At 36.3% G+C, this 15,988-nt stretch overlaps 1 protein-coding gene across 1 annotated transcript in view; it reads right to left on the reverse strand.

The window, feature by feature from the left end:
* Positions 1-15,988, reverse strand: part of slco2b1 (solute carrier organic anion transporter family, member 2B1) — a 52,845-nt gene that overhangs the window by 5,185 nt on the left and 31,672 nt on the right. Inside the window, exons 3-10 of the mRNA XM_016525000.1 lie at positions 6,846-6,983; positions 6,561-6,621; positions 6,289-6,513; positions 6,085-6,183; positions 5,022-5,152; positions 4,124-4,229; positions 1,128-1,292; positions 284-473 (exon numbers count right to left, since the gene is read on the reverse strand). Coding sequence (XP_016380486.1) covers positions 284-473; positions 1,128-1,292; positions 4,124-4,229; positions 5,022-5,152; positions 6,085-6,183; positions 6,289-6,513; positions 6,561-6,621; positions 6,846-6,983 — 1,115 coding nt within the window. The remainder of the gene's footprint in view (positions 1-283; positions 474-1,127; positions 1,293-4,123; positions 4,230-5,021; positions 5,153-6,084; positions 6,184-6,288; positions 6,514-6,560; positions 6,622-6,845; positions 6,984-15,988) is intronic.

Raw genomic sequence — 15,988 nt, forward strand, 5'->3', positions numbered from 1 at the left:
TATATATAATTTTATTATTATAATTTTTTTTTTAATTAAGAAAATCCTACACAGCTTTTGTACCTGTTTATAATATTTAATATGTATAATATTTGTTACTGTTTAATGTAATGCAATTTACGTTTAATGTACTGTGTGTGTGTGTGTGTGTGTGTGTTTTAATGCTTCAGGTTTGGGTGGGTCCGTGGGATTGTTCAGGTTGAAAACTCACTACACTACATTCCTTTATTAATCCCATTGAACAATAAATAATGAAAGATGTAACACTTAGACAGAAACTCACAAATTATAGTTGATGCCAGAAACACTTTGTGTGGGGCAGCCAATGAAGAGAAGTGGAATTGCGAACATAATGCTAACAAAAACCGCCACCGTACACATCGCCGCTGAGGACCTGACAGTCAGACCCAACTTGCGTAGTATAACCCCTCCAGCCATTATACCTAACATGGCTGAAGGAATATTTAAGCCACCTGTGAACATACAGACATACAAACAAAGCAAACAGGTACAAAAGATGTGTAGGATTTTCTTAATTTTTAAAAAATAAAATAGAATAAAATAAATAAAAAATTAAATAAAAAATGCGTTAGCGTGTTAATTTTGACAGCCCTAATAAATAAATATATATATATATAGCCGTTGATTATCCCGCTTATTCCATGGTCCTTTGCCAAGTTATAGACAAGTTAAAACTAGTATTGCTCTTTACAGCGCAATATTTACACGTTTAATGTACTGTGTGTGTGTGTGTGTGTGTGTGTTTTAATGCTTCAGGTTTGGGTGGGTCCGTGGGATTGTTCAGGTTGAAAACTCACTACACTACATTCCTTTATTAATCCCATTGAACAATAAATAATGAAAGATGTAACACTTAGACAGAAAGCTTCAATCTTCCCTTGCTTATTTCTCAGGACTTTGGAATTTGTTATAGTGACATATTGTATTGTGTGGATTAGCAGCGGTAAAGTTTTTGAATGAGTAATTTGTACCTTTGAACAATAAAATATGATTTCACTGGCCACAAACATACAGCACATATTGTTATGGTTTTGGTGGAGCAAAAGGTTTTCTTCTTGAATAATAACCTCAACCAAAGGCATAGTTGATTTCCTTCAATAACTCACCCATCATCAAATTAGAAAAGGAGGCAGTCTGTGCAAACTGCCTCTCAATGAATTTGCCCATAAAAGTGGCCAGTCCCGCAACCATGGCAGCAAGATTCACTTGAGCCAACACTACCAACAAATAAACTGGGTTCCTCAGAGTCCTCATTACAATCTTGGGGAAACCTGAGGAAAGATAAAAGACACCAAACAATATGAAAAAATCTGAATAACATTTGTACATTATAGCACAAAAATAACTTTCAAGAAGGACAAGAACATTATATTTTGGAAGATTAATGAATAGATTATTGGATATAAGGATCTTTAGAGCCAGGGATTTTTACATTAAACATCAACAACCAAATATGTTTCATTTATCTGGAAAAAAATGAATGAATGAATACATACATAAATAAAAACACTGAAATCTATAAATATTACCAGAAATGTTAATATTAGACTAAATATTTTGGAGTTTGATAAATGACTTTTAACAACAAAACATAATAGAAAGGATTAGTATTTCCTGTTGTGTGCAGCACACCCATTAAAGGGGTCATATGATGCGATTTCAAGTTTCAAGAAGATCTGTAAAGTTGCAAAGACTAAAGTCTCAAATCCAAAGAGATATTCTTTATAAAAGTTAAGAGTCAACCACGCCTACCTAAAACGGCTCGTTCTAACACGCCCCCACATATCTACGTCACTATGTGGAAATATTAGCATAATGCCGCCCAAATGTGCATGCAAAGAAAGAAGGCGTGGTTTCAGGAACAGCAGTAGTGTTGATGCAGCCATGTCAGGGAGACGGTGTGTGTTTCAGTGCGAAAGCAAAAGCACTTTATTCGGCCTTCCAGAAGTAGATGCAATTAGGAGTCATTGGTTAAGATTTATTTACAACAGAACAGCACAAGCCAGATGTTTGAATTTGTGCAACGCATTTTATGGACGACAGTTTTTTGAACCTAGAAGAGTACAAGGCTGGCTCTGGGTCAGAAATCATAGCACGTCAGCTGTCTTAACCACTGCTTGTGTACTGCATCATCACTGTGTCTGTCACGCGACTCTGTCCCTTTCGGGCTTGAACTGATGGTAAAACTAACGACATTATTAACTGTCTTGATATTTACTTTGAAAGCTGACGCTCGCGATTATGGTAAGGGGCGTTACATTTCCGACGAGTGCTTGGGTCAGCTGGCCAATCAGAGCAGACTGTGCTTGTCAAAGGAGGGGGCTTTGTAGAAAATGATGCGTTTGAGAGAGGCGGGGTATAGAGGACCTACAATAATGTACAGTATTTGAAAAATAATGTGTTTTTTGAACATTAAAGCATGTCAACATATTCTGTTACACCAAATACACCAAATAATGATCTTTAAAATAGCATCAAATGACCCCTTTAAGGAAAAATGTGCTAAGTTCATGAAATCTGTTACATAACTGTTACAGGAACAGAACATTTGAATTATGAGTTTGTAGTTCAGAAAAACAAGATTGAGTCATTATTTGGCTTCTAATCAGGCATCTGGTTCTGACTAAGTAGGTCAAATTGTGCAGCATTAAGTTTCTATGCTAAATTTGGCATTAGTAGCATTATGATTGCAAGAGGGGATTCTTTTGAATTTGGATGTGGTAGTTTCATTATAATGCCAGTGTAGTATGGCCTAACAAATACAGTAATGCCATTAGGTTCTAAAGTAGGTCATAAACCTGCATCTTTCTACCTAACCACCCATAATCCAGTTTGACCAGATGCTGAATGCAATGAGATTTGGTTTGTGCTGTTTCGTTACCTGTGGACTGGCTGCTAAAACAATACAGACAGCACGTGCAATTATACAACTACCAGCGGGTGCAATTTATTTTTAGTTAACTACACCAGTAGGGTTGGGAATCGAAAATCGATTCCAATTCCAGAATCGGATACTTAAGGTCAGGAATCGGATACTTGCTCCGCCTATCGATTCCTATGCATTTTTTTTTTCTTCATCTGTGAGGACCGGACCTAGCGATCTGCCAGGACCTTGCTCACTAATCTAAGCGTTCCAAAGTTTGGCTACATTTGCGATCAGAAGCCAAAAAAGCTAAGTATAATATCTGTGATAGCTAAACATGTTGCAAGAGAGGTGTCACCACCAACATGACAAAGCACTTTAATTTAATAGATCGTTAAAGATCGCAAACACGATTCAAACGATTCAAATAGAGTAAATCACCTTTTGAAAGTAATTTGATACTTCAAATGAAGATTTATCGATTACATTGTTACGCCAATAGGTGGCGAAAAGGGGCTGTTAAAATGTATTTGTCTTTGAATCATACAAGAGATTCGTTCAAGAACGCTGATTCATCCAGTAATGAAACAAGTACGTCTTGAGTGAGTCATTAATTCTTAAATTACATGCCTGTTGTAGCCTGTTGATTTTTGTTCATGGTATTCAGCTCCAATAAATGGTTTGCAAAAAATAGACATAGGATAAATGTTTGATATCATTATTTAATTACATTGGAATCGAAACTGGGAATCGATAAGAATCGGAATCAATAAGCAGAATCGGAATCGGAATTGATAAAATTCAAACGATACCCAACCGTGTACACCAGATTGATGTTTGACACCTAAACTTGGAAACCTTTCTGGTCTTAAAATCCATAATATTGCCAGTGTAAAATTCATCCTGTCTGAATCAGGAGAGAAATATGCACAGATCAAGCACTGGTTACTTGGATCTGTTCACTTGATGGACTAGAGCCATGTGGATGACTTGTGGATTATTGTGATGTTTTAATCAACTGTTTGAATTCTCATTCTGATGGCACCCAGTCACTGGAGAGGACCAATTGGTGAGCAAGTGATGTTAAATTTCTCGAAATTCAGGTGAAGAAACAACTCATCTACATCTTGGATGGCCTGAGGGTGAGTACATTTTCAGCATTTTCAATGTTCATTTTTGGTCAGCTATTCTTTAATTTGTGATTAATAAAATCGCTGATGGGTAAAATGGCAAACACACTTTTTAGGAACTCAGTGAGAGACACCTCTTCCTTTGTTTCAGATTTGGGCTTCTTGTCCTCCATCATTTTTTCTGTGGATGGCTCAACAGGGGCCTCTACGTTTTCCTGAAGAGAATGAAATCTTTAATTTAATTTGATTTAATTTATTGTTGAACAAAATTTATTGTTGAACAACCACATTATGCTCCAAATCAAAGTGCAAAAGTGCAAAGGGGTAGAGAGGTACATACACTCTTAAGAATAAAGGTTCCAAAAGGGTGTTTTTGCAGTGATGCCATAGAAGAACATTTTTTGGTTCCAAAAAGAACCTTTCAGTGAACAGTTCCTAAACGAACCATTTTGAAGAACATTTTAAAAATCTAAAGAACCTTTTCTGCGTTTGAAAAGTTCCATGGATGTTGAAGGTTCTTCATAGAACCATTGATGCCAATAAAGAACCTTTATTTTTAAGAGTGTATTGCATTGGTTTACACCAGCAAACCATCTTACCCTGTTTGTTCTAAATCTGCACAAGGTAAGATTTTGGTAAGATTTACACCAATCATATTTTTATATCCACATTTTAAAATATGAGATTAAGCATCTTCCAATATCTGATTCACATTTACAGAACACAAACATTTAGTGCAAGAACATATATGGACACAAACTTCATGCAAGGTTAACCTGTTATTTAATCTAGTTGAGCAAGAGGGGGAAGAACAGGCTGAGACCCACTCCTCTGGGACTCATGTTTCTTTCTGTGGTTATAGTTTTTTTAAACATGTTCTGTGAGACCCAAGCGTACTTCAGGAGCAATGCCTAAATCTTATTTGCCAAACTCTCCATCACTGATAATCAAAATTGACTAATTAATTTTCAGAATCAAAAAGGCTACAAATGAGATATTTGATGTACCTCTCTAGACATCTTCCTTGGAAAAAACAGGTATGGCAAAGAAGTCAGGAGAAGGAGGGTGGCAGCTATCAGGAATCCCAACCACCAAGCTCCAACCCATCTGGGGTCATCATTTTTCAAATCTAAATCATCTGAAAAGTATAACAGCTCATTCATAAAACATCTCTTACATATATGAGAGACATAAAGCCAAACGTGCTAAAAGTTCCTATCTGTGTTTGATGCACCAAGCAACATTGCTAAACATGTTGAATCTTGAGATAAACACTTCTTTTTAAATTCAGTTTAGCTTGTCAAAATGCACTTGTCTAAACATGATTAGAATACAGTTGCTAAAGTATTTACATTAGACTCTAATGTTGTTTAAAGGTGCAATAGGTGATTGTCTTCAGAAACATTTTTTGTTTTGCTGGTTGAAAGTCTCTTCACATCCCGATAGCAATCATTAAGTTAAGTGGTCTAAATGTATTTATCTGTATTTATATATTCTGTGGAAGGCGTAGGATCAAGAAATGTTTGTCCAATTGAAACGCTCGGTCCGAGCATTTTAATTGGCTTTCCTACCTGCCTGTCAACGTATGTATTAGCATACCTCTGCGCACCTGGCTCGCGCAGACAGGATACGTCATCAGCGCGTTCACGCACGCTGAGCATACAGAGCGCGAATGGCAGACAAACATCAACAACCCGATCTTCCTTAGCTACGTCCATGAACTGTGTTCCGATCAATATATGATCCCTACACAGTGTTCATTGCTCCCTACTCCATGAGCAGGGGAAATCCATTGATGTTTACTTCACTTCGGAACATGGGCTGGAATTGGGAACTGCTGATGTAGCCTATTGTAGTAATGTTGTCTCTGGTATTCTGGTCTGTGAGCGTATATGCATTCAGGGGGCGTGGCTTTGGACGGCGATTGCAGGGAGGGTGGGACGTTCGCTTTTAGTGCTATCAGGCTAAAGTTAGCATTTTCCAAGAACTCCTACAGCACCTTTAAGCTCAGTAAAGTGTATAAATTTACTTACCATTCATGAAGGAGCAGACATCACATATCAGACATACCTGAAGACATCTTATCAACATCAACATAGAAACGAAGCAGCGCAGAGGACATCATGTAGCCAAATGCCGGCCCAATTACAGTAATCGCGAAAAGTATGCCTGTAGAAAAAGATAGAGGTTGATTATTTCTTGAATTAACCACTGTATTATAAGAATTAAACCACTCTATATGGAAATCAATGATCAAACATTACTCATTCAAACCTAGGTAGAAGGGAGAATTCCTCTTTTCTGCATAATCATCTATGTAGGAAATCCCAAAAGGTTGTATGGGGACACCGCCAATGCCCAGCAGTAACTGGCCCAGTAGAAGTATTGGATACACTCCAAGGTGAGAATCAGTCTTTTCTTGATCACATGTCTGCTTAGATTCTTTCTCAGGTAAGATGTTCAGTGATTTGCAAAGACCAGAACTGTTGTCTTTGGTGTCTGTGCAACAAATACATATTGGTTATTTCAGTTGTTAGGAACTTATCTCGGTCGATGCACACGGCTCCCAAAGAAACTCACAAACACAATGAGAATTGTGTTCCCCACCTTTGTTTAACAACAAAAGACTTATATGCATGATCAGATATAATAGTCAAAAAGTGATGTAGTATCAATTTCATATTTAGACTTTGTGTCTGAACTTGTACATTAATATTGAAATAATTGCAAACCAGTTGCTAACAACTTCCAAAAACAAATGTGTTTTTTCTTCAGGCGATTCATGACATCTTGTCATCACCATTCATATAAAGTTAGCATATTATCCTTGCCTCATTAAAGGCTGCCAGCAGTCCTGATTTCTGACTCGAAAATCCATATCTTTTCTCAATGGTGGTTATAGAGCCTTTCAGATAGCCAGACACCAGGAGTTGAGCAAGCTGTAGCATCCCGTGACACAGTACAAAAAACTGAAACACACACACACACACACACACACAAACGTGCTAAAATGTAAACACATTTTGTAAATATGCATGGGGAAAAACAACAACATTAAGTAGGAAAATATTAATCTGTTAATTGGTTTTAAATGTTCAGGCCAAGCCAAGTTGTGTCCTAGCAAAGTCAAGTTCTTTGGTTGTACGGCAATTTCAGAGCATAAAAACAACAAACAAAAACAATACAAGGATGTGCAGTGAATACAAGGAAATTACAATTATGCATGAAATCATCAGGCCCAATCTGTGGAGACTTAGGGAACTTAACTTAGTTACACCTCTCAAAAATAGAGATGTATTTCGATAATAATAGGTTCTTAAAAGAAGCTTCTTACAGTCTTAAAGACTCCATAAACAAACTCCACAACCTGTTGAAATCATGTCACACTGCAGGCAGAGACCCCCAATACCCCAGAATGTTGTTTCCACAATACCCTTGTGGAAAAGACGTGTGCTTTGTTGTGAATGTGTGTTTCTAGTTTACTTCAAATCTTAAATTAAAAAAAAGGAAAAAGAACCTAAATAATACCTAAATAAATGCCACTTAAGAGTAATTAAAGAAAATACAATTTCATGACTCTGTTTGCTAACTCACTTAAGAATGCGTTTAAAAAGCACATTTAGTAATGATGTCAAATTAAAAGTTGTACCTTCAAGAACTTTTTAATTCACGTTTTAATAATCTTTTGTCATTGTAGCGTCTGGACCAATCAAACACACAATTTTTCATTTGATTTAACAAATCAGTTATTCATTAGATTAACAAATCGTCACAGTCCCCTCACCCAATAAACTGGATGCCAGGATGTCTGCAACGACACCAGGCCCCCCCCCTGGTACCCATGGCAACCAACACACCTCTGCTAGACCAGATCCATTTACGACCTAATGGCATGTTGAGAAACACCTTTCTCACTACAATTTCCATAGGAAATCCACCAGTAAGAAAGTTATTTCCCTTAACCAGGAAATTAACGTTCTTAGAATTGACAGACAGTTGACCCTGAGAGGTCAAGTAAATATCTACAGCGGATCTAAATATTTGTAATTAATTATAACTAGTTATGATTAATTATTCATATTTCCCCATGAGCTGATTCACTACATCATGCTTTAACAAAATACACTATTTTTATGTGTTGACTATAATACTAAATCACATGTTAACATACTAAAGCACATGTAAAGCACTTGATTTGGTTGTAATTTTAACTGTAGTGGGTTTTTCAATTATATTTAAAGTGCTCCTATTATGGGTTATGAAAGGTTCATATTTTGGTTTTGGGAGTCCCCAACAACAGCTTGACATACATGCAAGGCCAAAAAACATGTTCATTGTCTTATAATAGGCAATTATTTTTTTTGCTCAACGACGCCCAAACCGTTCGCTCAACGATTAATTTTTCTAAACCCCTCCTTTGCGTGACGCTAAACTGCGGTGATTGGTCTGATGACCTAGTCTGTTGGTCTACTGCGTGCAGCGCATGTCATTAACGGAACGCCCATCACCATTACGAAAGCCCAATTTATACCTCTGAGTCGAACCTACGCCGTAGCTTACGCATAGACGCACACCCATCACCCAGCACGTAGCCTGACGTGCACCTCTCCAAAAATCTAAAGGCTGATTTATACTTCTGCGTTGGACCTACGCCGTAGCCTTTACGCCATAGGCTATGCGTCAGTTTTCATTTATACTTCTGCATCGCTGTTTGCGTCAACATGTAGTACTCATGTAAACCGCTAGTCAGCAGTGTCCACGGGCATGTTGCTGGTGTAACCCGCAATACCACGGCAAAATCCGAAGAAGAAGCGGCTCGTCGGAGAAGCATTATAGCCGTGACGGCGGCAAATAAATATCAAATCATTAAATCATTATTTACGCGTCAATTCTACGTAGACCGTAAGCGCTGTGATTGGTCTGCTTGAACCCCTACCTCCATATGTACTTGAGTTTTGTGTGTGTTTATGTGCACTTTAATATATTTTAATGTTACACCTTCTTATATAAAATAAAACAAAGCAAATAACAAGTGTCTTATCATTTATTATACTACATAGCATTATACATCAGTAGTTGTAAAGGCTATGGCGTAGGTCCGACGCAGAAGTATAAATCAGCCTTTAGCCCACAGCTCGTGGTAAACACCCAAACAGCCATGGTATATGCGTTAGCCTAATGCAGAAACGTATTGATAAAGAACTGCAGTTTGTACACCAACGTATTGCTCTATTCTTTATCAGATCTCCCAAGTAATAACAACGACAAACATTTACTATTCATCGACACATTTCTAGACAATTGCAAGCGAACAGATATTGCTGTTAGCCGGTTAGATGGAGACCTACGCTGCGTGGAGCGAACACAACACACACAAATAAGTATTTTGGGACATTCTAAAACGCTTAACATGAAAAACGCTTAAAGTGGCTTAACGTACCTAAACACCGACCAGGGAAACCCAAATTTCTGTCAAACCTTACTTGTAATAAACACTAACTACTGTCAAAAGAACAAGCCCTTATTCCACAGATAAAGTGAATAATATCACGTTAAGCATTTTCTCCCCCATAGAAGTCCATTATAAGGAAACAGCTTAATGTGGTTTAACGTACCTTAACAACGACCGGGGGAAATTAAATTTCTGTCAAATTTTACTTATAATAAACACTTTCTGCTGTCAAAAGAACGAGCTATTCTTATTCAGCGTAGCTATAAGGTATAATATCACCCCCATTGAAGTCCATTATAAGGTAACAGCTTAATGTGGACGCATCGACGAACTGAGAACATTGTAATTTGGTTCAGTTTAATTTTGTGATAAGCATGAAAGTAAAGACAGGTACAGGTTTCTCCTGTCTCAGCTCATTATCTCTAATGATCATGCCCTCGCGCAGAGCGCTATTCTCTACGCGAGCCATGCGAACAGGGTCAACACCCCCAAACAACGGGACAACAAAGCGTTCATTGTCAAGTTTAGTGATTTGTCTGCGCTTTTGGATCATAACACGTTAAGCTGTTTCCTTATAATGGACTTCTATGGGGGAGAACGCTTAACGTGATATTATTCACTTTATATGCTGAATAAGAGCTCGTTCTTTTGACAGTAGCAAGTGTTTATTATAAGTAAAATTGGACAGAAACGTTGTTAAGGTACGTTAAACCACGTTAAGCTGTTTTTTTATAATGGACTTCTATGGGGGAGAAAACGCTTAACGTGATATTATTCACTTTATCTGTGGAGTAAGGGCTCGTTCTTTTGACAGTAGTTAGTGTTTATTACAAGTAATGTTTGACAAAGATGTGGGTTTCCCTGGTCGTTGTTTACGTTAAGCCACATTAAGCGTTTTTCACGTTAAGCGTTTTAGAGTGTCCCCGTATTTTGCATGCTACAGTTCAGAGTACATGACAGTGACAGTTTTTAACAGAATTACTCCACTTTCAGAGTAAAAATTTCCTGATAATTTACTCACCCCCATGTCATCCAAGATGTCTCTCTTTCTTCCGTCGCAAAGAATTTAAGGTTTTTGAGGAAACCATTACAGTATTTTTCTCCATATACGGATTGAAGGTTAAAAATGCAGTTTCAATGCAGCTTTAAAGGGCTCTACATGAACCCAGCCGAGGAATAAGGGTCTTATCCACTGATCTATATATTACGGTGCCCGGCAGCTGACATGTTCGGTTCACTTAGTTTTGTCGTGGCCACGACATAATAACTCGTGGGAACATGATAATATGTCGTGGCCACGAGATATTAATTTGAGGGAACGTCATATTAACTCGTGGGAACGTGATATTATGTCGTGGCCACGAGATAATTTTGTCGAGGTAAGACATCCTTATGTCGTGGCCTCGAGATGCTATGTTGAGGGAACGACATCCATTTCTCATATTTTTTTCGTGGCCACAAGTTTAATGCGTAAACAAACCTGCGTGACCATAGCAACCCGGGATTATCAAAAATGGATAAAACATTTTTATTAATATTAAATGTTCACAAATGTTCAAAAATGAGCATTGCGTTAGCAGCGCAAAAGGTTGTGGATTCGATTCCCAGGGAACACACATACTGGTAAAAAATGTATAGCCTGAATTCACTGTAAGTCGCTTTGGATAAAAGCGTCTGCTAAATGCATAAATTATTAATTATGTATTATTATTATTACATTAACTTATTAGGGCTATATTTTTATATTTATTGTTATATATGGTTATTTCCCCTTTCAATTTGTGTATCGCTTTACCTAGTTAACCTTTTGTATAATTATGCTAGCATTTGCTAGCCTACCATATATTTTGCAAATAAACGCCTGACAATTATGCCAATAAAGTTTTGACTTTATGATTGTATTTATGCCCATGTGCGATGATAAATGAGCATGTTGTGTTTTCATTTACAAATGAAACTACGTGAATGATTAATTTCTCAACTAAACACTATAGTATTTATAATTATGGAGTATTAATTAGCCGAAATAAAATGAAATATATATTAAATTTAAACTGCATTCCAGCAAAAATTCCAGTCAGCAAAATCAAAGCTTTATTGGCATGTCGAGCATTTACAGTAGGCTATTATTTACCAGTGGAGGCTCGTCGGGGGAGGCAGGGGAGGCACAGCTGTACAGCTGAGTGAACGTTCCAGTGCACTGGACAGATGTCGCGATTGAGACAGCCCTTAAAATGGCCGACTCCCTGATCAGTGCCCTGACTACTGAACAAGGGAGCTGAATGAGACGCACCCTAAGTGAACTGAACATGTCAGCTCCCAGGCATCGTAATTTACAGTATATATGACTGGATCGCTCATCGCGTTCTAAACTGCCATTCAGCGGTGAAGCCACCGGAAGTGTTTGAGCCGCCATCTTACTATTCCCTACCAGCTGAGAGCACCATTGACTGACAGCCAAAACACTGACCTAAAATCACCCGATTTGATGCGTATCAGTCACACAGGATTAGATTTGAAGATATGTGTATGTAAATTAATTTTTACTTAAGATGTTATCTGCAATGTTTATGGTCTTTTCGGGCAGGATAAGTGCTATATCATTTAGGTGGGTGTGTCAGCTACACACTGCTGACACGGTAACTGATCCAACACAAAATATATTTCTTTATGTACGTAATTATGCAGGAAATATTAAACTTGAATATATATCTGGTATTAGTATCTAAAATTGATTCGGATACAACAGGACATATTACAATACATTGCTCTATATTGTATTGAAATTCAAAGCTTACCATGCATCATTTTGGAAATAAAGCTTCATGTCTTTAAGTCCTTAGCATACGCAAGTCAGTGTTATTTCTCTGAATAAGTTATGATGCGTGTATTATTTTATGTCCTGAGGGAGCAATATCTATTTCAGACTCCTCAAGATGGCGCAAATTCTATGGCATTTTAGCATTACAGTTTCCAGGAGTAATGTGTGTTTAATGAATTATTAATTTAACCGACGTTTAAATCATTAAAGGAGTCATATGATGCGATTAAAATTTTTCCTTTCTCTTTGGAGTGTTACAAGCTCTTGGTGCATAAAGAAGATCTGTAAAGTTGCAAAGACTAAAGTCTCAAATCCAAAGAGATATTCTTTATAAAAGTTAAGAGTCAGCCACACCTACCTAAAACGGCTCGTTCTAACACGCCACCACATACCTACGTCACTATCTGGGAAGATTGGAATTTATGATTGTTTGGGAATGTGTTTTTTGTGTGGGTCCGTTGAAACTGTTCAAAACTATGTGCTTTAAACTTTAAATTGTGAAACGTGGTATGATTAAATGTAATGACTGTTTTTCCAGAAAAGAGTAAAAACGGGTCGAGACAAGTATTTAAGTGTTGTTAAAACAATTTAAAAGCTAGTTAGAGTTTGACAAAGTTAAATAAAAAGAAAAATGTTGACCATCTATCTAAACAAAAAAAGTATCATATACGTTCGTTAAACAATATGACGGTTTTTCTATGTTACAATTTAAAAACTATTTAGAGTTTGTTACCATTTAGAAAAGAAAAGAAAAAATGTTGACTTATCTTACCGTGTTCTAAAACAAAAAAATATCAGACCGTTAAGCGCCAGTAGTCAAAATCTATATTGTAGTCTATCATTACAATTTAAAACTAGTTAGAGTTTGTCACTACGGTAGAAAAGTTAAACAAAAGAAAAGAACCGTGTATCTTACTGTGATCTAAAAGAAAATTCATCAGACAAGGTTGTTAAAACACCAGCATAAGATACTTGTCAAAATCTATGTTGTACTCTACCATTTAGCTACAATTTAAAAAAGCTAGACCTTGTTACTGACAGAAAAGTTAAACAAAATAAAAAGACCTGACCACCTTACGCTGATACATCCTCACATGCTGCTGTCAAAACTCAGAATGTTTACGTCCGGTTCCACTCAAACCACACCCACTAACCGCCCCTAACACATCCCCTAACATCGGAGACCGCAAAGATAGCTTTAAATGTATGTTAAAAGAATTAAACAAAGTAATGTTTTTAATAAATCACCATCATTTCTTAATTGATGAAAACATTCTACCTGTTTTTAACATTAGACCAGCATTTTTTACTTTAAAAATTAGTATAAGAAAAATAAGTTTTCCTTCTAAACAAATGCCACAGGAAAAATGTTGTTTGTTTTTTTATTTTATTTTAATTATTCACACTTAATTTAGTAATTCCTTTATTTACTCTTTGGTTTTTGTCAAGCTTAAGACTTCTGGCTTGCTATATAACCCAGACTTTTATTTTTCTTTCTTTTTTTCACTTTTAAAATTAGGTTACACAGGTTATCTTCTAAACAATCACCTCTAAGCCACAGGAAAAAATGTTGTTTGTTTTGTTTTATTTTATTTTATTTAGTTATTCACACTTAATTTAGTAGCCTAATTCCTTTAATCGGTCTTTTATTTTTGTCAATCTTAACTTCTAGCATGCTATATCAGTTAAAACACACACACGCGTATGCGTACGCAAATATCTAACTGGAATGAAAGCTAATGTTTTGGGGAGTCTCTTTGATTTCTTGCCGTAAGACTTGTGGCGTGTTAGCTATCAGTTGAAACAGACATACGTAATTAAACGTCTAAACTTTTACAACATTACACGAAATGAAAAATATTGCGGCTCACGCACCACAGTGAAACGAGAGAAGGTTTGAAGATGGTGCGCAGAATTTGTGACGCTGTGCTATATGCTAACCTATCAGTTAAAACACATGACAACATCTAAGCCTGTTTCTACGGTCGCAACTCATTTGCAATCTAATGAGTTTTGAGAGATCTGGCATTGTAAACTTTGGTGTTGTGTCAGGTAAAAAGTTCACTGATCAAAACAGATCATGTTCAGCGATCAAAGGATCTCCATTGCATCTATCTTATGGCATGCACCTGCGAGTGTGAACTTTGATTTACATAGGGGGATCGGGTGGATTGATAGGTAAAGTTAGGTAAAGAAGAATATATTTTTTTCTAAGAAAAACAGGAATGTTAATAATGTGGATCTGGTGAATGTGGCTTCAAACTGATGTTCAGGATGAGTTTAGATAGATAAAGAAGTCGTCGATAACAACAAACTTAAATAGATTGGTGCAAAGGTGTTTGTTTTAACAAACGGTCTATGTACGGAAATTGTGTTCCATTTAACTGCATTTTAGTTAAATTTGTTATCTATTTTCACTCAGATTTTTAAACACAAACATATGCACAAACACCCACTCATACACAAACATACATGCAAAACAACCAAGGGGCACAAACACAAACATACAGCAAAAGAACAAGCATACAAACAAATACAAACACTCATACAAACACAAACATACACGTAAAAACAAACACTCACACATACACGCAAACACAAACATACAAAGAAGCACAGACATACATGCAACCACAAACATGCATACACGCAAACACTCACACAAACACAAACATACAGCAAAAACACAAACACAAACATATACACATACACGCAAACATGTGACAAAACACACATAAAAACAATTAGTTGTCATAAGGTTGTTTGCAACAAAAGTAATTCTTAAACAAGGTGCTACGAATGTCTCACAGAATCTTAACAACAGATTAGACTTTCTTTCTTACTTTAAAAATGTATTATTAACAATGGTGTTTAAATGCAGCATATTTATTTTTCACAGTATAATGTTTTATTTTATTAAAATAAAAATAACTTTCTATATAGGTTTATTTTACTAAGATTTGATCAAATAATTGTTAGAAGAAATAATTCAAATAATCGATAAGTCCAACTTTTCAACCCCCACCTGATGTGTCTGATGGTTTGTGATGACATAAATGTCTTACTGATACAGATGTGTAAAGTTCAATATTACTGTTAAAAATAGTTTGAAAAAAGTCATCTTTTTTAGCTTTCATATAGGATTCACGGCCATACTCAGTTGGTTCTTGTGTAACAGAGTCCTGAGACAGTTGAAAATAGAATGCGTGAAAGACTTTTCTCTTTAAGATATTATAATGACAGACTAAAAACTTTAGATTGGTTAAAACAACTGAGGTTATGCATTTCTCTTGAATATGTATACAATAACCAGTGAGTACATGAAACATTATTGTAAACACATAACCTTGTAAATTCAGCATGATTCTACCATATTAATCAATAAAAAAGACTTTTTTTACTTTTTAAATGTCGAACAATCGTTTTGTTGGAAATAAAAAAAACATAGTGTTGTGTTTCTAAGTTTGTAGTAAAATCACATCTATAAGCTAAAACATTTTTCTTTCAAACTCTCTCACGCACCCCATGTAGCTTTCACAGACCCCACCACAAACTGACAAAATCATCCTTAAGTTTGTTTTAACATTTAGCTGTAGCTGAGACCCTGATGGAATTATTTTACGCACAGTGTTGGGGAGGTTACTATGGAAATGTAATAGGTTATAGATTACAAGTTACCCTATTTAAAATCTAATAAGTAG

This window comes from Sinocyclocheilus rhinocerous, unplaced genomic scaffold (assembly GCF_001515625.1).
Source record: "Sinocyclocheilus rhinocerous isolate Xijiao unplaced genomic scaffold, SAMN03320098_v1.1 scaffold964, whole genome shotgun sequence".
NCBI classification, from domain to species: Eukaryota; Metazoa; Chordata; class Actinopteri; order Cypriniformes; family Cyprinidae; genus Sinocyclocheilus; species Sinocyclocheilus rhinocerous.